Below are 23,498 nucleotides of genomic sequence, written 5' to 3' on the forward strand. Positions count from 1 at the left end.
TTTCTTTTGATCAAGGCAAGGAGTGCTGCTTGTTGAGTCTTTTTCACCATCTTCACATTGCTGGAAAGGTTCTATTGAAGTGATGTTCAGATACAATAGGGTTGGCAGCAATCACGTTTGGGAGTCTCTAGTCTAATCTGAACCGTTATTAAAATTTTGATCATTGGTTAACTGAGTGACTAAGGGGGGAAATAGCTTTTTCACATGGGTTGTTACATAACTTTTTGAAATACTTTGTGAAGTGCTTAAATGAATGTTAGCCTACTAAACTGCATTAATGGCATTTCTTATTTCTAGCACCTCAGATTTCTGCTCTGATTTACTTGGTTTTGGTGGCAAACTACCAAAGAACACACAAATACAGTGAATGAAAATGCAGAACATAAAGGTTAACTCAATTACTGCGTACAACAAAGGAAAACATTAAGGGACCTGATGTTGATCACAAAAGAGTTCAAAAGATACAGCACAGTAATAAAACAGGTCTTACAAAACAAAATGGAAACAACAAAAGAGGCAAAAAAAAACCCACAGTTAAACCCAACACAAAAAGTTTATTCCTAAAATAATTGACTGAATCGCTAAATTGTTAAAAAAGCAGAATATTAAGTTAGAAAGCTCAACAGGCTTTTTACATAATGGCTGTTGTGTGTTGGATTAGTTTAAAAAAATAATATTCTGCATACCTATTACCCCGATGGAATGAATGAATAAATAAAAAATACAAAATATTGCTTAAAACAAACTAAATGTTCACACTTTTAAAATCTTTTATAGGAAAGCATGACCTAACCATTATTTCAATACCGTAATAATGATGCACAGTGCACTATTAAATGTAACATCATTGTTTGGTATTTGGGCATGTTTGAGCACCCAAAATGAAAATGTGAGATTTTGAGATTAAAAAAAAAAAACACTTTACAGAGACAATATGCATTATGTATAACCATCCAAGGACCACTGTATATACAGACAATCAGATTTACAGATTTTATGAAAAACTTAAAAAGATAAATTGTAACAAATTGTTATTATACAAACAGTATTGAAGTTCAAGACTATTCACAAAGCTGTTGCTAAAAAAAAATCTGAATTGATAGCAGTTTAGTCTTTACTATTACTTTTGTCCTCTATTTTAAACAGTGCAGTACAGTAGTTCACAGAGGATCTTCATTTCTTGCATATTTTAAACTGAGTGCAGATGAAACAAGAGAATCAGATGTTCAGATGTCCAAATTCGTCTTGTAGGCAGTTAACCTGAAAATATAAAGATGCCGATTTATTAAATAATCCATCCATTTTCTAACCCGCTGAATCCGAATACAGGGTCACGGGGGTCTGCTGGAGCCAATCCCAGCCAACACAGGGCACAAGGCAGGAACCAATCCTGGGCAGGGTGCCAACCCACCGCAGGACACACACAAACACACCCACACACCAAGCACACACTAGGGCCAATTTAGAATCACCAATCCACCTAACCTGCATGTCTTTGGATTGTGGGAGGAAACCGGAGCGCCCGGAGGAAACCCACGCAGACACGGGGAGAACATGCAAACTCCTTATTAAATAATGATTATTTCAAAAAACATTATCAGTATGTAAACTATTCATAAAATTGGTAAACATACTTCAATTTCTGGAAAAAGCCACATGCAAAGGATAACAAAAAAAAAAAAAACAAAATCTAAGCATCTACACACAAATTATATACATAACATTTAGTATTATGACAAATAATATAATTGTACTGTGCTTCATGAATACAAAAAGATTTCCTTATACAGTATTTTACATAATAATGCATGAATAAAACATTAGAGTTGGGATATTACAACAAACTGGTTCTTCTTTTGTGAAAAGAAACTTGCCAGAGAAAAAAAAGCACCTAGTACTTAAAAGATTCAATTATTTAATCTCCTTAGTGTTGCATTTTATTCCAAAAAAACATGCAAAAATCACTGCATTTTTGGCATGAAAAATTACATTTTTATTAAGTCTCAAAAGTATAATAACATAATAATACAAATAATATTAATGATGAATAAAAATAATAAGAAATGAACAATAATAACAAAAATAATAACAGTAATAATAATACTACTAATGATGCCAAAACAGTATATAATCTCAAAATTAGTCCTTTGTGTGGTAAATCTTAAAGCACAGTGAAAGACACGATCCATTGTCACATTTGGGACAATAATAGCCCGTTTCTTTTTGGATTTTCTTTCCAGATTAATAGGTTTTTGAACAGCACACAGGTACAAATTGGATTCTGTTTTTTTGCTGTTGAAGGTATAGAATCAATAAAATATCTAAATAAGACGCTCTGGATTGATCTATGATGTGCTGCGTCTCTTTAGCGGTAGTGTGGATAGTGATTTGTTAAACAAGCTGGCATGACATACAGTTTCGCCAGCTTTTTGTTTGTATAAAACAAATGCATTCCAAATGCACCACTCCATCAGATGACAAACAATCATTTTGTAGTACTTCTTTTGTTAATTCTGCATAACAGGATAGAAAGTCAATTCTTGAGCCGCACAAGACATCTTTCAGATCAAACATTGTCCCTTTCCCTGCATTCAGAACCGAATTCCAAATGTATTCTTTTTTAAATTAATAAAAGTCGTAAAACTTTATGCCAAATCTTGCTCTTTTTAAAGCGATGTACTGTATCCATGACAGTCTGCCCTTAAACGCACTGAGATTTTCAATACTGATATCAAAAACTGCACAATTTTGCTACAATGCCCTGGTATATGCCCCATATTTTCCTCAGTTTGGGTGCTAGATGGGTATTCTCATCAAAGTCTTCATTGTTGGTAAAGTGCAGATATTTTATAATTAGTGAAAACCTGCACTCAGACAATATTTCTCCAAAGAACTGCAGCACTGACGGCACTTTTACAACCGGAGTTATAACGCTTATGCAACATGCATCTGTACAGCTGCCTGAGTGACACTTGGGACTAACGCTTTTGGCACAGTTTTCGCAGACCGAGTAATGTTTGGGTCTAACGCTAAGGAGGTTAATGAAATTAATCAGAGGTTCTAATGCAGTTATTATGTCCATCCTTAATCAGTTTTAACCTGAGGGAATCTGCTACTTTTTCCTTAACCTATTAAACTTGTTTCTGCCTGCAGCTCTGAGGCTAGGCATCTGCACTGGCAATCAGAAGGTTGCCGGTTCGAATCCCATAAATACCAAAAGGGACTCTGCTCTGTTGGGCCCTTGAGCAATTGCTGAGCGCTTTGAGTAGTGAGAAAAGTGCATATAAATGCAAAGAATTATTATATCAACACAAACAACTAAATCCTTCCCAAAACATGTCTTTTATAAATTAGTGCCGAACCCACCATACAAATTTCTTGGAACCCAAAAGTGAAACAATGCACTTGTCTACTTTAAATTGCATTTTGTCTGTCACTGTGCTTTGAACATCTGCATTTAGATTTTCTAACCTCTTATAGAAAACTGTTATGGAAATTACTAAGTATTTTTTAATCAACAACAGCAAATTATGCTGCATAACGAAAAGATAAAAATTTAAGTGTAAGTACATGGGTTCTATTTCAGGAAACCTTACTCATATGTGAACCGAGACAGAACCACCTGTGCTACAACACAACTTCATCCTATGCTTGAACTTTCACATAGCCCTTCCTCTAGGAATCGAAAGAAAGAAAGAAAGAACAGCTTAAAGTTTGCAAGTAGCAGCAGGAGAAAGGTGTCTTGTAGTAGTGGAGGGAATAAATTTAACAAGAAATTGACATTTTGGAAGCTTGCTCTTAAGAAGTCAAGATATATGCAGGGCATGAAAACAAACCTAAAACCTCAGACTCAGGATTGCTGAACATGAGAAACTTGTATTGTAAATGGATTTGTAATTATTGTAATTTTGGGATTGTCTGATACATAAGCAAAGATTTTATTCCAATATTGTCTAAGGTGGCAGCATTCTCATAAAAACCCCAGAGAAGAATGTACTTGAAACCAATGCTCAAAACCCAGATCTTTAACCATGCACATTTTGTAATAACTTATTTTGGATAACTAAATCAAGAAGATGTGCACTGGATTAGGCTGTGTTTCACACAGATTGATGAACACTGTATTTTATCAAGATATGAATTTAATTAATAATCTAAAAATTTTACTGAAATATTTTTCCCACAAATGTCCCTAGAGGTGTACTTTTGAAAGCATTGGCAGAGTTTGTAGAAACTAAGTATATCACTGCAATAGCTAGAAAGTACAGTTAAAGCAGATAGTGAGCAATCTTTAGCACAATCTTTCATCTCCTTGTAAATGCTTAACTCAAATGACCTCAAAATTTATTAAAAACAAAAAACGTACTGTATTTCAAGGCAACCATCAGTTCTCACAATCATGCAACTCTTACCTTAGATGATGAAACTTGCTGACCCAGATATCTTCAGGCAAAAAGTGGAAAACATTGCAGCTGTACTCCTGACTTGTATCTAATCCTTAAACTTGCTTACAAATCCCTGGCATCTACCACCCTGTAATTAGGATGTTGCTATAGTAAAGATTACCGTGCTTCTCTCTACAAATGTGTATGGCTCCATTCTACTACTATCACCTCTTGTTTGCTTTGGTTTCAACATTCACAACCTCTTCTGACATTTTTGTACTTAATCTGTATCAATTCTGTATCTTGTCTACACTGTTATGGTCCCAGAATGACATATAACTTTTGTTCAGAACCAAATAAGGAAATAATAAAGTAAAAACATCAATGAGAAAATGGCAAAATCAATAATTTGGGAATTCATTAAAATATTCTTAGGAACTAATATTAAATTGTGCCAAAACATTCTAATGAATATGGAGGTATTAAAAACAAATGACATTACTTGAAGGGCGGAATAAAAAACAAATTGAACTCAACTTGTCACACTTTATTTTCTCCCTTTTTCTTAAATATCTTTTGCCCATGACCTGTTTAGTTGATTTGCCTTGGTGATTTGTCTACATTAACGATACTGTTTAACCTTACTGTCTAATATTAAGGTCTTTTTGCAGTAACATTGTGTGTGAGTGTGCAGTGAAACATAACATTATCAATCCTGATTAATCCACTTCACATAACCTAGGAATGGCTCTTGGCTTGTGCAAATATAAACAGGCTGAAACTGTTTTTAAGTTTTGGGATTCACCAAAATTATGGTTTAACCCCAACACTCTCAAATCTGCTTAATCCAAAGACACAATGCAAGGACCAAAGTTGGACAGAGTGCAAGTCCATCACATAAAACTAGCTACTTAAAACAAAATTAATTTGCCACATAAAATTGTATTCTAAAGTGAAATGGTTTTCAAAGATTTTAAAAATATGTTGTCTTTTCTTAAAGGTTACAATTGGGCATAGGGGTACACAAAAACATTTGATCACAGAAAATATACTTTCCGGATTTATGAGACATTATTGTGATAATAAAAGGGAAATAAAATATTTTATCACTGATTCTTGGAACTAATTCTCTTGAGATAGTAATAAATTTCCTGGTTGCTTATCTGCTCACAGCCTATAACAACCCAAAGGCTATCAATAACCAGCAATTCTGTTTCTGCAACGTTTTGCTCTGCTATGGCTTATAAAAATGAAGACAGATGCTGCTCAAGTAACATAACAGCGAACTGGCGCTGCTACTGTGGCCTAAGTGTTTGTTTGTGTGTCCAGCGATTATTCCTGGCTTGTCACCCGACAATTGCTGGCATAGGCTCTAGTTGCCCCCATGACCCTGCCCTGGATAAGTTGGTTAGGAAGATGGATGGATTATCATTATTATGTTTGTCCCTTGTGGGTGCAATAACTGCTTTTTGGCACGCCACTTTCATGCTTGTTCTGATCCTTAGGGGTGCACTGACTTCACTATATAACCTCTCAACTGACTGAGTTTCTTAGGGACATCTGCCTGGTCACAGATGGGCTGAGGTGCTAGGCAGGCTGTGTCTGCCATTGGCTAGTCGTCACTGCAGGTCAAGTATCCATACCATTGGAGGCATGCTACTCTATTTGAAAATATTGAGAACAGCAATTAATAATAACAAAAACATTGGGTGACAAGGTGGCACTGTGGTAGTGCTCTGCTTTCTTGTGGTGAAGGAGACTTGGGTTTGTGTGTGTTTGGAGATTACATGTTCTCCCCAGATGCCCTGGTCTTCTCCAATATTCCAGACACATACAAGTTAGGTGGACTCGTGTTGCTAAATGTGTATTTCTGCACTGCAATGGACTGGTGCCCCATCCCAGAATTGTTCTAGCCTTGTACTTGCTGGGATAGACTCTTGCTGCTCATCAATCCTGCTCTTGATAAGAAGGTTAGGAAGACAGATGCCTGTCTGTTTAATTCTTGTCACCTAATTACATACCATGTGCATGCTCGATATTTTCCCTTACTGAAGCACAACCTAGTGGCAGTAGGCAATCTTTGTGACATAAAGAAATAACCTTCCATATAATGGAAAAATAAAAGTGATCATCAGTGATCCTTTTTCAGTTATTAACAGACACAGCAATTCACATTAACATTCAATAATTTCAAGAGTGGGCATCTGGTGATGGCTTTCTGAGGTGAAGACACGTGGAGGAAGAAGTATGGGGTAATTGGTGATGTGACGTACACAGCTTCCTTTTAAAATGGCTGAATTGCACAACAATGGTTAGCTTTTTGTTTTTTTCTTTCTTAAGATTTGGAACTATACTCAATAACAGGTTTGGTTTGAAACATGGATGTATTTGGTAAGTTTTAGGTCGTCTTTTTCACCTATAGATTCATGTACCCTTAAGCCTTATTGTAAGCTGCAAAAAGATAGAAAATATTTTTAAAATTTATAAAAAATGCTTCACTTTTGAATGCAATGTTGTGTGTCACATTCATATATACCATGATTGTGAAGAAATAACTTCTACTTGAAAAATACCTAAATAAAAAAAAAAAAAAAGGTTTTCAATTTAACTTTGTGTTGCGGAAATTCTCTTAAAATAACAGCTATATTTACCAAAGTAACCAATGTAGATGACCAATAAATTAACTAATAATAAAAAACGTAGAACATGATATTGAATCAAATTATTTGTAAATGACTTAGACTATTGATTACCTATGTTTCTGTTTATAATTCTCCTTCAGAAATTCTTAAAAATTTCCAAGTCTTTTGGAGGCACAGGAGGATCTTTCTTCCAGTCATCCTCTGGATATGATTCAAAATTTGAAGTATCACCATCATGAGACACTTTGGGCACTATTGGTGGCTACAGAGATGAAAATAATTAGCACATTTTGAGCAAAAGACTTTAGGCAATAATATTTGCACTGTTACTGTACATTAATACAAGAAACATACTTTCAATTTAGGAAAGATGATTATCTGAAACTAAATCAGATATCACCCACAAAAAGTTTGGTAGCTCCTATTTACTGATATCCAGCAGTGGCAGACAAATAAATTATAATACATCATATACAAGTAGTTTGGGTTTATCCTTCGGCTGATTCATTGCATGCCTTATTCACGATCAAGAAGTCTAATGTATACATGTAATGTAACATATACCTTTTGTGCTATTTAAACAGATCAATGAATATATGTTCTAAAAACTGACTGTTATGAGTAGAATGAGAAATATTTAGTCATAAGTAAATAAGTGAATCAGGAAAGAAAAAAATAATAACCTACAAAATGTAAATCAATGACTAAAAAAGCACAGGGGAATCAAAATGTTTAACATTTAGCTCAAAAATCTGTGTAAAATAATGAATAATACCTGACATCATGTCTGAGTGACAAGATAAATTAAATGTCTCAAAAGTAAGTGACAATGATAACTAAAAGATTGATCAGCTCCAATCTGTTCTACTGAAAATTCAGACTCTTAAACAGACAATTTATGTTGTAGTATGTTTAAGGATTTATATAATTTTAATCTTTATGGCCTTACAAATCTGGTATTATATACAAAAAGTATTGTTTATTATATAAACTGCTGAGTTCATGTTAATTAACTGTAGTTTACCAAATTTAACACTATTCCACTATTTGAAGTGTGGCTGGTCAAAAGCGGTAAACATCACATTACATTCTAAATATTATTAAAATCATACACACATTATTAAATATTATTATGTAACATATTAATAAAACGGTTTAAAACAACATTTTTGTCTTTCTTGCTTCCTTTCCTTCTACTTCTCACTAGCCCCATTCACATTTGTGGGGCTCTTACAACATGAATGAATGCCTGGACTGAATGATCATTAAACAAGCAAGCCTTTCAAAACAGAAAGACACTGTGTGTGGCTCATCTTTTCCTAATCATCAGTTTTACCTAATATGAAGCATGTAAGTATGTTACAGTCACAGTATTTTTTTTTTTTAATTTCTCTTTACAATTTATAGCCTTTGTAGTGATAACTACAAAGATTTACTATGACAGTGAGATGGAAACAATATGTCATAGAGAGACTGAAGCAGTCTATCTTTGTCCATTTAAACATCAGCACTTTTGTGAATGTCTAATTATCTTGCCAAGTTAATTACAAGGTTTCATTTAAATGGTGATTACATTCTTATGTTTTAAGCTGTTTCTTTACTTCAGGGCACTGTTCTGTGTGGGGGATTCAATAATAGCAAGAAGAAAAAGGTTAGCCTCAAAAGTGGCAATAGACTGCATTTCTCTGTCTAATTTACTAAATTGGCAAAGTGGAAAAAAAAACCAAACAAAAAAAAAAACACAGAAGTGTTCAGTTCCTATCTTAAAAGACAAGGTTCTAGGCAACATTTTATTTTTGAATTATTTTACACAGTATTTGGCACCCTGTTCCTCCTTTATCCTGTGTTAGTGTATTGGTCTTTAAAGGCATTTTCCTGTCTTGGGGGTTTATGCTCTCATTCTCACTGCAAAGTGCCTGGACTTAGTTTATTCAGACATCAGTTATAGTATTTAAACTTACATATTCTAGATTTGTAAAACTTTGGCTTTATACACATTACATGAATGTTTTTCAAATGTTTCATGCAACTTTGTTTACCTTTCAAAGCCATTTCTGTGAAGGAACTTGCTAGAAATTTTCACCATTGTTAACTCTTGCTGTTACCCTGCTAAAGTTGACCTGACTGTTAGTGAGCAACAATGGCACCCATTTATTCATTTAATTCTTAGAACCCTTGAAACTGAGCATGTACCGCAAAGCAAAAAACACAGTTGCTACACAAATATCTGCATGTGTAAAATGTCATTAAAAGTTATAGTATATTGTGGGAAAAAACTGTTCTCTGAACTCACCTTTAACTTCTTTTGTGGCACTGCCTCCCAGTCTATTGACTTAAACCATCTATGCTTTTTCACATCTTCAGCCCCATTCTGGAAAAAACATCGCATTATACAATTAAATGAATAAAACGTAACTGAATAAAAGCATTATAATAAAGGATTAACTATTTGTCTGTGCTTTGAGTGCTTAATTTAATTAAGCCTCAGATTTTGGTACACAGCAAAACTACAATATCTACTAGACCTACAACAGCTTGTAAACATACATGAAATTCAATAAAACTCGGTTTATTAATGTTACAGGGTACAACATAAAAAAACAAAAACACATTTTTTTTTTTTTAAACATAAATTTTTAATTTAAATTCTGTATTTATAATTAATTCAATTTATTTTTATACAGTACATTATTGTAAGGAGTCCATATAGCTGTTTGGTGCTTGTTATTTCTTAATCCTCTTTCCTCCCACATTCCAAACACATGAATATAAGGTTAACTGACAAGCCTAAACTAAACCTGTTCCGAGTAAGTGTTACTGTCTTATTTTAAAACTGTCTCTGCTTTGCACTTGATACTTCCAGGATACACTGCAACTCTTAATAAATACTGTTAGAATATTGCAGAAATAAATTTCATTTGTGGCAGTTTATGTAACACCAACTTCTTACTTTCTAATTCTGTATTTAATTTACTCATACCATGCATGATTACTGTAAAGGAGGAAAACAGAAAATATAATCAGAAAAAAAATCATAAATCACTTACCCAATTAATAAAAATAATTGCCTGAGACAGAATACAGAATTAATTACCAATTGATAAATCAGCCTTCCATTTTTGCAGTGTATTGCTGATGAATTCCTCATGATTAAAATTAATACATAATGTCTTCACTACTGCACAAGGGTTTTACCTTTAGAGGAACTTGAAACCTTTAAACCCAAGCAAAATTTTCATTTGTGCAAAGAAAAAACAAATTTCATTTTCAGTTTAAGAAGGCTTCTATTTGATAATTTCTACTGCTGGAGGGGTATAGTTTCCTCTAAGGGGGCAATGTATTCAATTTTCTTAATGAGTAAAAGAAACAGAATTTGGGCCAAAGGATTAAGGAAGTGAAAAAACAAAAGGTTAGAAAAAGGCAATTGTAAAATTTAAAAAGAAAAAGATTACACAGGGTAAATGGTAGTAATTTTACTAACTTTCATGTTTCCTAGTCGTCTTGTTCGGTCAACAACAAGGAATTTCTTAATGAGGTCTCTGAAATAAAATAAGATAATTTAAAAATAAATATACACATCCACATATTATATTAACAGACATAATTTTTCTATACGGTATACAAATAATTTTATATACATCATCATGCGCTACGTTTTGAAAAACAGCTTATTGAGAAATAGTTAATCCTTCAATATGGAGAAGATGCAGACACATTACAAATGTTATTTTGTAAAAGCTACATTATTACATAAATATGACTGTGCTATTTTGCACTTATGATTTTGTTACTTCACAAAGATACTGCCTGTGCTTTGGTAGTTTAAAGACTGCTACTGAGAAGGAAATACATCAAGCATATGGTGTGCATTTAAACAACAAGAACCAAAGTATATGTTATACGTGCATACAGTATATTCAGTTTCTTTGCATAAATTGCTCAATTAGAGTCACAGGTAGCCTGTGGTCATGCCAGTAGCAATGGGGGCAAGGTAGGTAAAAACAGGTGGGCAAATTTTTTGAAGAGTACAATCACAGACCCAAGCACAAACAAAATATGCTGTATGTAAATACAGCAACATACACCTATAAACAAACTTATCAGTTAATGCTCAGTTCAGCTATTTACTATAGACTACAGTTTGAATAAGTATCTAATTGTGCAGCAGCTAATGTTCATGGAGGCACAGACTGAATTCTTAGTCTTGTCACAGTCTACGTGTTTGTGTGGGTTGATTGCCATGCATGAATATGCTCAATAAAATATGCAGGCATCTTTCTAGGCTGTTTATTGTTCTGGGTCCCTTGCTACAAACATAGACTCTGCAAATGTTCTGAACGATCTTCTCCAATTGGTAAGCATTGTGTCTATGAACTTATTCTTTTTGAGAAAGCATACAATAATCATTTCAGCACAAATGTAGCAGTAAATTGCTGGTAATAAATATACAGAACATTGTTAAAATCTTAACTGCATACTGAATGGATGATGTGAGATTTTTCTATAGTAACACTTGTGAAGTAACACAATCATGCAAAATAATGCAATACAGTGCTGAAATAATTATTATAAAAAATACAAGTTATCTGTGAAACAACAATTTAAAACATTGTTAAGTGGCTGGATTAAGCTTCCTCAAGGCCTTGTCACACTAAGTCATTCTAAAGATGTTCAGTTGAAGACTTCATTTATATAATCTTATATAATCTTAAGGAGTCAGGGGCAATCGGGATTGCTTCCTTGCCGGACTAAAGATGAAACTTAGTGTAGTGTTGTGCAGATTCAGAGTTCATGTATGCGAAAGAAAATCTTGTACAAAGATTCTGAGGCTTTTTTTTAGCACCCATGATGTTGCTGAATTCTTGTTTAAAATGATCTTCCATGTTCATTAAAAAAACCAAAATCATTCACTGAAAATAAAGAACATGCTATAATATATATAAATAATGTCTTTATCATTATCTTAGGGCAGGGGTCCTCAATCCCAGTCCTGGAGAGCCGCAATGGCTGCAGGTTTTTGTTCTGACCTGGTTGCTTAATTAGAAAGCAATTCTTGCCAATAAAGCACTAACAAGCTATGCAATTCAATTAACTCTGCTATGTCAGGTCATTCTCATATCCTAGATTTTCTTTCCCTTTCTCTCATGCAAATGATTTGAAGGCTAAAATGGACGAGTAATTCTCAGTCCTTCACTTTTTTCTCTTCATTTTTCTTCCAAGTATTTAATTAAACCCAATAGTGCAGATAAATACACACAGGTGTAAATGTAAATAAGCTAAATGGAGAAATGCAGCTCTCTCTTGTCATTTGCATGTTGTTGATAATAAGGAGCAATTAAAATAGCTGTTTAAGACAAAATTAAGCAATAAGGGCTCAAAATCACTAAAGTAAAGCAGAAGTGTTACTTTAGCAATAAGTGCTTTTTATTAAGCAACTGGGTTGGAGCAAAAACCTGCAGCCACTGCGGCTCTCCAGGACCGTGATTGAGGACCCCTATCTTAGGGGGTCACAACTTAAATTAATCTGATGGGTTTGTTTCAAAACAACTGACATTAAAATTGTATTTTTCTTTAGAAAGTGGCAAGAATTAATACTACATCACATTTTAATTTTTACCCTGTTGATCTTTCTTTGTCAGCAAGAGACAAAGGAAAGATAAAGTTCCATAATATTAAAAACCACTTATAAAAAGTTAAAAATGCTAAATATTTAGCTAGATGTGGATGACTTGGCTCGGAAAACTGAAGATAAATGTCTTACAAAATCTAACATTATAGTGACACAATTATTATTTTTAAAATTGTATTCTTTTAATTTTTTTTATTTTTCATGAATTAGATCATGGTTAGCTCTGATAACACTTAGTTTACATTAAGCATCTAAGATTGCTTTAACTCTTAATTCATTGGCTGAGTGCCACCATAAAGATCTGGTACTCGTGACCCTCAAGCTTTTTCACTGAAACATGCAAACTTTGATTTGTATTTATGGGAAATGAAAAAATACAAACATTAAACAAGCTAAACACTGCCAAAGTTGTATAGTCAAATCTACAACTGACATGTCATTATATATTTGGTGATATTAGGCGCATGGCTTTATTTAAAATCTTTAATCTTACTTGTTTTTCCTTTTATTTCTTTTATCTTAAAATACTTCTATAAAATCTTTTGTTTACTAGAGATAATTGTAGTTACATGAAGAATAAGACCCAAGTGAGAGTAGTAGTGAATTAGACCTGTTTGTATTGCAAATTAAAAAAACAGCAGAAAAATCCTTGAACAGGATATCAGCCCATTATATGGTGAACATACTCACACACAAACAGGGTTATTTAACAAACCCAGATCACATAACCGGGATTACTTTGGACTGTGTGTCATATATTTAAAACAAAAAAATAAATAAATAAATAAATAAATAAATAAAACACTGAGATATGGTAGTGGAAGCCATTGCTACACTGGGAGAATTTTGAGAATCCCTCCATAAGTAGCTGGGTGTGGCGTGAAGGTGAAGTCCCCAAAACTTGAGGTATCAGTGTTAAAAATTTCCCAACATCACAAGTATTTATAGCAGCTGTGCCATCTCAGGAAATACGGCTATTGAAAGGACAGACAATGTGGTACATCTTTGCTGGTCAAGGAATTAATGTTTAAGCATTAGCTTGACAAACTGGACTAACCCGTGGTTCATTTCAGTTGTGTATTATGTGAGAATCAGCATGGACTATTAGGTCTTAGTTTAAATAGTTCATGTTCCCCCCTCCCACCTAACATATCAAATACACAAGCAGAAGATACAAATTTTCCTTTTTTGAAGTATCTGTGTGCTCTTAACAAAACCCTGTCACAAAAGGATCAGCCTGATTTAGCACCCTAAATAGTGTGACTTCCTTCACAACATCAGTATTGCAATGCGCCCTTTACTGTTCTGCACTGTTAGTGCGCTAAATGTCCAAACTTGAATATAAAAACATGTAAATCTGTGATGTAAGGCATTGTTGCCTTTCTCAGAAAAAAGTGTGAGTTGGAATCAAGCATGTATTTTTAGTTAAGGGCAGGAAAAACATGCTGTTTGTAATTCCCAGCAGCCAAAGCACTCAAACTGTTTCAGTAGCAGAAGTGCTGGGAGGGATGAAAGTGCTGTGATCCCTCTGTAACCCTCAGGAAATGGTTGGAATAAGTTTAAAAAGCACTTTTCTAGTGTATCTCTCAAGAAATGAGTACTTACTTAGCAAGCCCTCCAGTTGTCAGTGTTTGCGAACCTCAATTTGTTTGTTTTTTTTTTTAAAAAAGATTTCCTTTTCTGAGATGGAATAATGGCTCATCCAAGGATTCCTACGTTGTACATGATGCTTGTTGGGACAGGCTTCAGCCTTCCAGTGACCGTGATCTGGATAAGTAAGTTTAGAAAATGGATGGATAAATTTCCTCCATTAATATGCAAATCATCTGAGCTATGAGTGTTGGCGGGAAAAATCCATGAATGTTGGAAAAAATGAGGTAGATGAGCTAACCACACCCAAAAGATGTGCAGGTGTTTCTGGGAAAGACTTGCCCTGGATCATTTTGTTTATGACATGTGCAATTTACCTGTGTCAAGTTCCTCTTTTAGGGTATACAGTAATGTAAGCACCTTCTTCATACTGAGTTAATATTTTCTCCATTATTTGTAATGACCCCACTTTTTGATAAGATGTGTGGTTCTGAATGCCTCAACGTTCAACCCACTCATTTATTTCCTGTGCCCCATAAATCTGTTTTATAGGTGCATGGAGCAGGACCGAATTTCATTAGTATTTAGTGAAAATTAAGGCAGGAGGTCTTCCACATCCCTCTGAAATAACTAGGTGTTAAAAGCCCTTTTATAAATAGAAAGAGAACACAGACTGGGTTGACTGGTGAGTCAATCGAATTCAGTCCTATTAAGTGAAATACCAGTAAAATCTAAAAGTTTAACTTTCCAACGTAACTCCTGTAGCAGTAATACATTTGTTATAATGTTCACAAATCTTTTCTGTGTCACTTAAATAAAAATGTCTTTCTTTTCTGTATAACCAGTTCAATTTAATAATAATAATAAGAAGAAGAAGAATAAGAATAAGAAGAATAAACAAGCAGTGATTTACACAATGCTATTTATGATCTGTTGTATATAATGTTACTGGTCAACATTATGATGATACTATTTGAGTGCCATCCCACCCAGGATTAATTTGCGCTTGATGTTCTTGGAAAGTTTGGGGGAGGGTTTTCCAAACCTGCGAAAGTAATCACAAATTTGGCACAGCAGGTTATACTATAGAGTCAATACATAACCATCTGAGGCCTTAGTACAGTAGACTCAATTATATATTTTTTTCAGTGCTGCCAAAATTCCCATATTTGCCACATCACTGTTAAAATTAAAGTGAATGTAAACCGTTTTAATATATCTCAACACAGTTTAAATTGTTTAAGTCAAACATCTACATGTAAAGAATCACCAAAGACAAGTAACTGACAGCCCTTTTCCCTTACTTTGTTTTATTAAATGCATGGGAAAGACAGACTCATTACGGCATGAATTCTAGGCTAAATTAATCTTATTTGCCCAGCACCTTTTCCTTGCATTATCTGTCCTCCTCTGTGGTCTATAACCACTTAAAGTGGCCATATCTTTATATCTGAGCAAAGTCTCATAATGAATTGGGATCAAAGTTAAATATTCCTTCTTTCTTTTTAAAATGTCTCATTGCCAAATTTTATAAATGCAAGATTAAGTGGTACGGCGTATACATTTCCCCAAGTCTTCTGTTTACAGGCTTTTGCTGTAGAGGGCTGTTTCCTGCCATGCACTCATGGGCCACTCCCCCACAAGCCCCAACTGAATTAATTAGGTTTGAGGCTGAATATGCATGGAATGACAATGTTAGCATTATCTGAGCAAATAATTAAAAAAACACAGAAAGCCCAGGTCTATATATGCTCAAACACAGTAAGTTACTATCTTAATGTGTATACCAAAATCTGATGATGGTTCAGTTTCTTAATTTTCTCTTCACAGGTTTAAGGAAATATTTGATTAGGTTTAATTTTTGCACTCCAAAAAGGCCCACATGGAGAGCACTGCAATCACTACTATCAGAATTGACATCCTCTATGGCAAGTGGGCTTGTGGCAGTTAAGCAACAGGTCTGTCAAAAAGTAATCATCTCACTGATGCTGTGACCTGGATTCATCACAATAATGCTGACTTGTTGTCAATGATGAGCTGTTCACCAGAGAATGAAGAGCAATGTGTTAATGTCTCAAATACTTAAAATATTTTATGAAATATAGAAATCCCATCATAAATTGACAGTAGCTCTGTAGTGAGGACATTTTTATTAAGCTCTGTTGGCTGTCAAGACCAGATTTTTGCTTTTCCATAAGGAAGATGTGGCAATTTTAACAGCCCATTTTCGTGCTCAGCTGTAGTTGCAAGCTCACCAATGGTACACAGGAAAAGATAACATCAGATAATATAAAATATGTTTTATTAAAATCTGCAAGTATACCATCTTCTAGCCTTTTACTCCTACTACACCTTTTTCAAACTAGCTTAACAAAGCATGCATATCATTGCCTTTTTCTTGTTTCGTGCATAAGCTAATAATTTTATGCAGTATAAGAATTTTGAAAGACACAAGTTGTGCAGCTAGATTTACTCTCGTGGAGATGTTTTCTATGTTTCAATTTGTTATGAGGAGAGGCAGGAAGAAAGAAAAGAGAAGGATGGAAGACCTGTAGCTGAAACAACCCAGCATATCAGCACACCCACAACATGTTGCAATACGTAATTTTATTAATTTCATTTAATGATTGTCAGAAAATAACATTGTATACATTCAAAATATATACACAAAGAATTTACAAATTGCCGCCAGGTATGCCAGGTAGTAAAACACGCATGTGTAAAGCATCAGAAATATCTCGACAGGAGACAAGCACATGCAAAGCACAGGAAGAGATCAAAGTAATAACTTGCCTCTTGTGCAGCTTGCTTGGTATTTGTTCAGTACGATTTGATTAGGACAGTACTTGCCCCAACCCATTTACGGTGATTAAATTTGGCACTTGTGATTCTGGCCGACTCTGCACTTGGAATGTTTGCAACTTCCAAAAAGATCTATTTTGCATAAACACGTTCATGTTACTGGGCACCCTGATGACATCTGCTTGTGAAATGGGTGCAAAAACAGTAAAAGAATATAGAGGTGCTTGTGTCTTTCAAAAAGCTGGAGCAGCATGACAGAACTAAAAGGTAATACACCTTATCAAATATCTGATACTGTACAAAAAATAAGGAACATGGGTGTTTTGGGCCGCACAAACAACAGAGACTCATCTGTCTTGTTCTAGAAGTATGATGACAGTATGAAAAAAGTAGACAGAAATAACTTGCCATGTGTTCTCTCATTTCCCATGTGTTCCAATTAGGCATACTTTTCTTATTTTTGAAACTGAGTGTGTTACAGTAAACCTTGCTTTTTTTTAAAGTTAGCTGCAGAAGGAGACAGGCAATGAGGTGAAGAACATAGCAAAACTTCTTTCAAAAAAGGCACAATATCTCAAAAATATACATACTCTTTTTCCCCAAAACAACATGTATACAATGTTTTACAACAAGTGTGCAATCTTAAGACACAGATCAATACTCAAGAACATTCTGGATTTATACATGAATGTCTGGTGTTTTATTTAGGCCCTTTTCATGACTGCACCCGTATTCCACAAGCCCAATTTTAAGCTGTAAAAATGTGAACGGAATGATTCACTTAAGAACTCTATTTCTGTGGCAAATGAATGTATATCATGAGAGTAAAAAAAATTGTTTGTCATGGAAAAATACAAAATGTATCCATTAATTGCCTGCAATACAACTAACAATTGGCCTTTCATTAACATGGTTCACAGTACAACATTAGATTGCATTCAATCTGTTTGACATTTTGAAAGATTATACAATTAATATCTTACTCTGGGAATTTTTTTTTAATTGAGCCAGCACCAAGAGCAATCCAGGATAGGTTGCACTTTTTAGCCTATCACTAATCAATTTCACAAGCATTTGCTTTTAGGTGGTGGGTGGAAAACACATGCAAACATGGGCAGAACATGCAAACTCTAACAGACAGTGACATGGTGCAGGATATGATCCAAGAACCTAACACTGAGCTGTGAGGCAGCAGTGCTAAAGTCTTTCTTTAGCTAATTTCTAGTATGCCACTACCTATAATAAACTGTTGCAATATGACACATATGTTTCCTGTATCACTAACCATTTCACTAGTGAAAATGTCAAAAACAATGTGTGTTTTTGCTTTATCTGTACACTTTGTTTCCTAATGGTATTCTTTATACAAGTCACAATTCAACCATTCTTTTGTTACTAAAATAACATTTTATACTTTTTATGGGTGACTTTTGTATAATTGACATTTGTAATATTAAATTTAATGCTTAATAAAAATATGTTTACAGTCTTTCAGGTAAAAAATAATAATTGATACTCTTCTTTAAAGTTTACAATTTTTTGCAATACAATTTTATTCTATTCTATTTATTTATCTTAAGATTTTCTTTATTAGGTTGATTGGTACCTCTGAATTGGACCCACATGAAAACATGCAATGGACTGATATCCCATTCAGGTTTGGTTCTTATCTTGCATCCAAGGCTACATGGAAAGACTCAGTCTATGTCTGCCTGGTAGATTTTATCTTATTGCCTCCATTATATAGTCTTTCTGCTTTTCAGCACATTTTCCTCATGCAGCTCTACAAATACTTTCCTTTTTTATCTACTCTTTCTCACTTTTTCCTCTTCTCTTGGGAATAGCTTTCAAGTATCCAGCTCAACACTGATGAAGGGTTAAAACGGTTATTTTTGTATTAATCCATTTTCAATTAAGTAAGCGGTCTTCAGAAATGGGAAACCAGACAGGCTCACAAAGGAATTTAGCTGCACTAATCGCTAACAGATGTGTTGGGTAACCGAGCTGGTCACATAAATGCTTGGTGGAGGGAGCTGCTTGTGTTAAGCTAGGTCATCCTGGCCACACATAACATGACTGTTAATTGTCAAGTTTCTGCTTTGCAAGGAAATGTATGGACACTACTAAAAAGAGTGTAAAAATCACTATACAGTATAAGCCAGAAGCTGGCATTAATGCTTGATAAGAGAAACAGCAAAGCATAACAGAATTTCACAGGTTAAATGGGAAGATCAACTTATTTGGTATATTCATTAAAAGACTGACAAAAGCTTTAGTGAATAACCCAAACCATTTCTACATGTTATGGCGGATGGCTGGGGTACTTACCCAGCTGGGACGCCTTGACAGTGGAAGGACTGGGGGAAAGAGCTATTCAGGGTATTACCCACCCCGAAATGCTAGGTGGCAGCCCCCCTGCGTTGCAGCGGTGCCTTGGACTCTCACTGGGTTCCTTGGGAGTTGGAGTTTGGAGCAACCCTGCTGGGTGCCATGGACGCCACCAGGCAGCACTGTAGGTACTGTTGAGCCCTGAGTGGCAGCACTTCTGCCACACCTGGAAGTGATGCCAGAAGAAGGTCATTGGACACCTGGAGCACTTCCGGGTGCCCTATAAAAGGAACCAGTCACCACTATTCCGAGAGTCAGAGTTGGGAGGAGATGGACTAAACTTGCAGGAGGAGGAGTGAAGGCGAACAGAGAGGAGAAAAAGAAAGAAGAAAAGAGTGTGCTGTGTATTGGGTGCTGTACAGGTGGAAAATGGAAGAAAAAGAAAAAAAAAAGCATGTATGCTGAACTTGTGTCCTGATCTATGTCTGTTTTGGGTGCCTGGAGTGTCCTCTGTAGGCCAGAATGTATTTATAATGTTGCTTGGATGTAATGACCAGTTCTAGTCTCCCCAAGTCATCTACTTCCAGGTGAACTGAAGGCAGAGAACCAGAGATAACCAAGAGAAGCAGCTCAAATTCAGTCTTAAGGCCTAACTTAACAAAAAGTCATGGAACATGTGTTATGGTGTTTCATGCTTCATCAAGAGGCAGATCAGTTTGAGAGGTTTCACTTTTCTGATGAGACAGAATATTGTGAGTAAAGAAAAGAAGCACCTAGATTTTCAGAAGCCATTCCATAATAGAATCTTCTGCCTCCAGTATCCCAAAGTCTATGGCTTGATGAGTGGACTAGTCAGCCATCAAAGGTTACATAAATCCTTTTATGGGTATAGGTTTATTCAAATGAGGTCAAATATCCCAACCTCTACTCTTCTTTAAAGTAGAGAAAGAAAAGGATTTAATACAAAGTTATCAGAGATACTGAAATATTTAAAAGGTGATAATGGTTTAACATGTCCAGTTAATGGACAGCATTAAGATATGCCTTGAAGCTCTTTTGAAATGTTACTTAGAAATTGAATTGATTTTTTTATTTTTTTTATTTTACAAGAAATATGAAATTTCTCATCATTTTCCCATTGTGTTACTGCAGACAGTTTAGGATTCTTGCAGAGGAACAAGATAGCATGGCGTGCTAGCAGTTTAATACAAGTTATCCCATTAGATTGTTTACTAAACAATAACATCCCATTAGCTGTTAACAGGCATACATACTTCCTAGTAGTCAGCTTTTTATCAAAAGAAAATTACAAAAGAGGTCAACATAATTGAGTAAATATCAATCTGGGGGACTGTTTTGGAAAAAAGTGGTAAAAAACAAGGTTACAAAATTGATCATCACACATGTACAGCTCAGAACAAAATAAGTGAATTACATTTCCTACATTACAAAAATGAAACAACGAATATCAGTTAAGACAGAAATTCACCAAACAAGAGAGTGTTTAAACTCTCCTTAAACACATTGAGGAAGTCAGAAGTTCAAATGGTGGGTGGCAGCTCATTCCACCTGCTCGTAGCTACTGATGAAAAAACTATGGATTGAGATTTGAAATATATATATATATATATATATATAAGTGTGTGTGTAGGTATGTATGTATGTATATAGATGCTGACATGTCAAATATGAAGAATTTGAGTTAAATATTTCCCTCTATAGAGAGCCAATGTAGTGATCTAAAAAAAGAGTAGTGACATGTTGGACACCAGACATGCTACTATATTTTAAATAATCTGTAGTGGCTTGGTGAAACATGCCAGTACTCTTTCCAGCAGATAGTTGCAGTAGTCCACACAACATACACATAAATATATTCTGTATTTTTAATTTCCTGTAGACAAAGGAGGAATAAAGGCATAAGAGTAAACAGTAAATACATCAACAATATAATTAAGGCCTAGAGGTCTCACATAAACCTTAATCATCCCAAAGTAATTTTCTCATTTCTTAGGTATCTGTCCAAGAACAATAATTAACAATTTATCTAGCATTTCCCCCAATAATGTTAATCACATCTGGAATGTCTCTATATTAAAGTTTTTTTAACTTGGCCACTGATGCTAAAATGAACTGTAACTTTGCTTTCTTATAATTTGCTTCAATGTTATATCTTTATATGCTTTAGCAGGAAGTTATGCTGTTGCCGTTAAACTTTTTCTATGATACAGTATACCTTATGCAGTCACAAGTATGTGATGAAATTAGATATTATTTAATCATTATCTGATAACTTCAAGCTTAAACAAAATGTTGTTTTAACTGATGACAGATGAGAGGTATTTTACGTTTTTTGCTGAAATAATTCCTTACATTTTCTAAAATCTGAATAAAAATAATTCAAGATTATATAATGTATTTTCTAAGGGAAAGATTTTCTTCTTGTGGCCTATCAGAATTGCACCTTTACACATCTGACAGTATTACTTTGTTACTTAGTGTGTAGTCACACCATCAAAAATGTATGCAAAATTACCCTAGAAGTAGTTTACACTAAATGTTAAGGATTTGTAAGAGCAAAATACTAATATAGATGGTATGTGTTATTACTCAAACTGGCCTAACGTCAATACTATTTTGCTGGTAATTGCTGCCTACTTTGCACCCTATGCCTCAACATCAATCTACTGTATATATGCAGAGGCCAGGAAAGCCTTTTATTCTATATGATATATATTTCACTGTTTGCAAGATCCCACATATTTAACCAGGGTTGTCCTACTGTGACTGCAAAATTTAAGGAACAATGGATATCTCTCTGCTACTATTCCACCATACTTTTCATATTTCAAGTATCCCTGTAAACAATGGGTAGATAGCTCTTATATTGGAGGGTCTCAGTCATTTATGGATATTATTCCACAAATTTGCTTAGTTAAAATCTAGGCATTCTGATGAATGAACAATATAGTTGTTTTGCTAAGTCACAAATTCTGAACTGTTCCTAGACAGATGTCTTTTTAACTTTCTGTGGAAAAAAAAAGTAGAATGTGACTACAATCCTTTCATCAGTTTAAACAGTTTATTTAAATGCCTTCTTTATTATGAACAAACACACAAAAGTAAAAAGAACCAACAAACAAAGTGTACTGATGCTGATTTTTAAGAATAAGGGGATTGTGCAGAGCTGTTGTAACTACAGGGGTATAAAATTGATGAGCAACAGAATGAAGTTATGGGAAAGAGTAGTGGAAGCTAGGTTAAGAAGGGAAGTGATGATTAGTGATCAGGTAGTGATTAGTAGTCAGCAGTATAGTTTCAAGCCAAGAAAGAGTACCACAGATGCAATTTTTGCTCTGAGGGTGTTGAAGGAGAAGTATAGAGAAGGCCAGAAGGAGTTGCATTGCGTCTTTATGGACCTGGAGAAAGCATATGACAGGATGTCGAAGGAGTTGTGGTATTGTATGAGGAAGTCAGGAGTGGCAGTGAAGTATGTAAGAGTTGTACAGGATATGTATGAGGGAAATGTGACAGTGGTGAGGTCTGTGGTAGCAGTTACACATGCATTCAACACGGACGTGGGATTGCATCAGGGATTGGCTCTAAGCACGCCATTGTTGTTCAGTGTTCTCCTGATGGTGGACTCATGAACATGAACATTAGCCAATGTGAGAGAGGCCTTCAGTTGCTTAGAAGTTACCCTGGGGTCCTTTGTGACCTCGCCAACTATTACACACCTTGCTCTTGGAGTGATCTATGTTGGTCGACCACTCATGGGGAGGGTAACAATGGTCTTGAATTTCATCCATTTGTACACAATCTGTCTGACTGTGGATTGGTGGAGTCCAAACTCTTTAGAGATGGTTTTGTAACCTTTTCCAGCCTGATGAGCATCAACAACTCTTTTTCTGAGGTCCTCAGAAATCTCCTTTGTTCGTGCCATGATACACTTCCACAAACGTGTTGTGGAGAGCAGACTTTGATAGATCCCTGTTCTTTAAATAACACAGGGTGCCCACTCACACCTGAATGTTATCCCATTGACTGAAAACACCTGACTCTAATTTCACCTTCAAACTAACTGCTAATCCTAGAGGTTTGCATACTTTTGCCACTCACAAA

At 34.9% G+C, this 23,498-nt stretch overlaps 1 protein-coding gene across 1 annotated transcript in view; it reads right to left on the reverse strand.

Moving 5' to 3' along the window:
- Positions 1-534: 534 nt before the first annotated feature.
- Positions 535-23,498, reverse strand: part of prkx (protein kinase X-linked) — a gene marked incomplete at its 5' end in the record, with an annotated part of 186,656 nt that continues 163,692 nt past the window's right edge. The window contains 4 exons of the mRNA XM_039746226.1: positions 535-1,260; positions 7,139-7,289; positions 9,321-9,398; positions 10,509-10,566. Coding sequence (XP_039602160.1) covers positions 7,164-7,289; positions 9,321-9,398; positions 10,509-10,566 — 262 coding nt within the window. The remainder of the gene's footprint in view (positions 1,261-7,138; positions 7,290-9,320; positions 9,399-10,508; positions 10,567-23,498) is intronic.

This window comes from Polypterus senegalus, chromosome 2 (genome assembly GCF_016835505.1).
Source record: "Polypterus senegalus isolate Bchr_013 chromosome 2, ASM1683550v1, whole genome shotgun sequence".
Lineage (NCBI taxonomy): Eukaryota > Metazoa > Chordata > Cladistia > Polypteriformes > Polypteridae > Polypterus > Polypterus senegalus.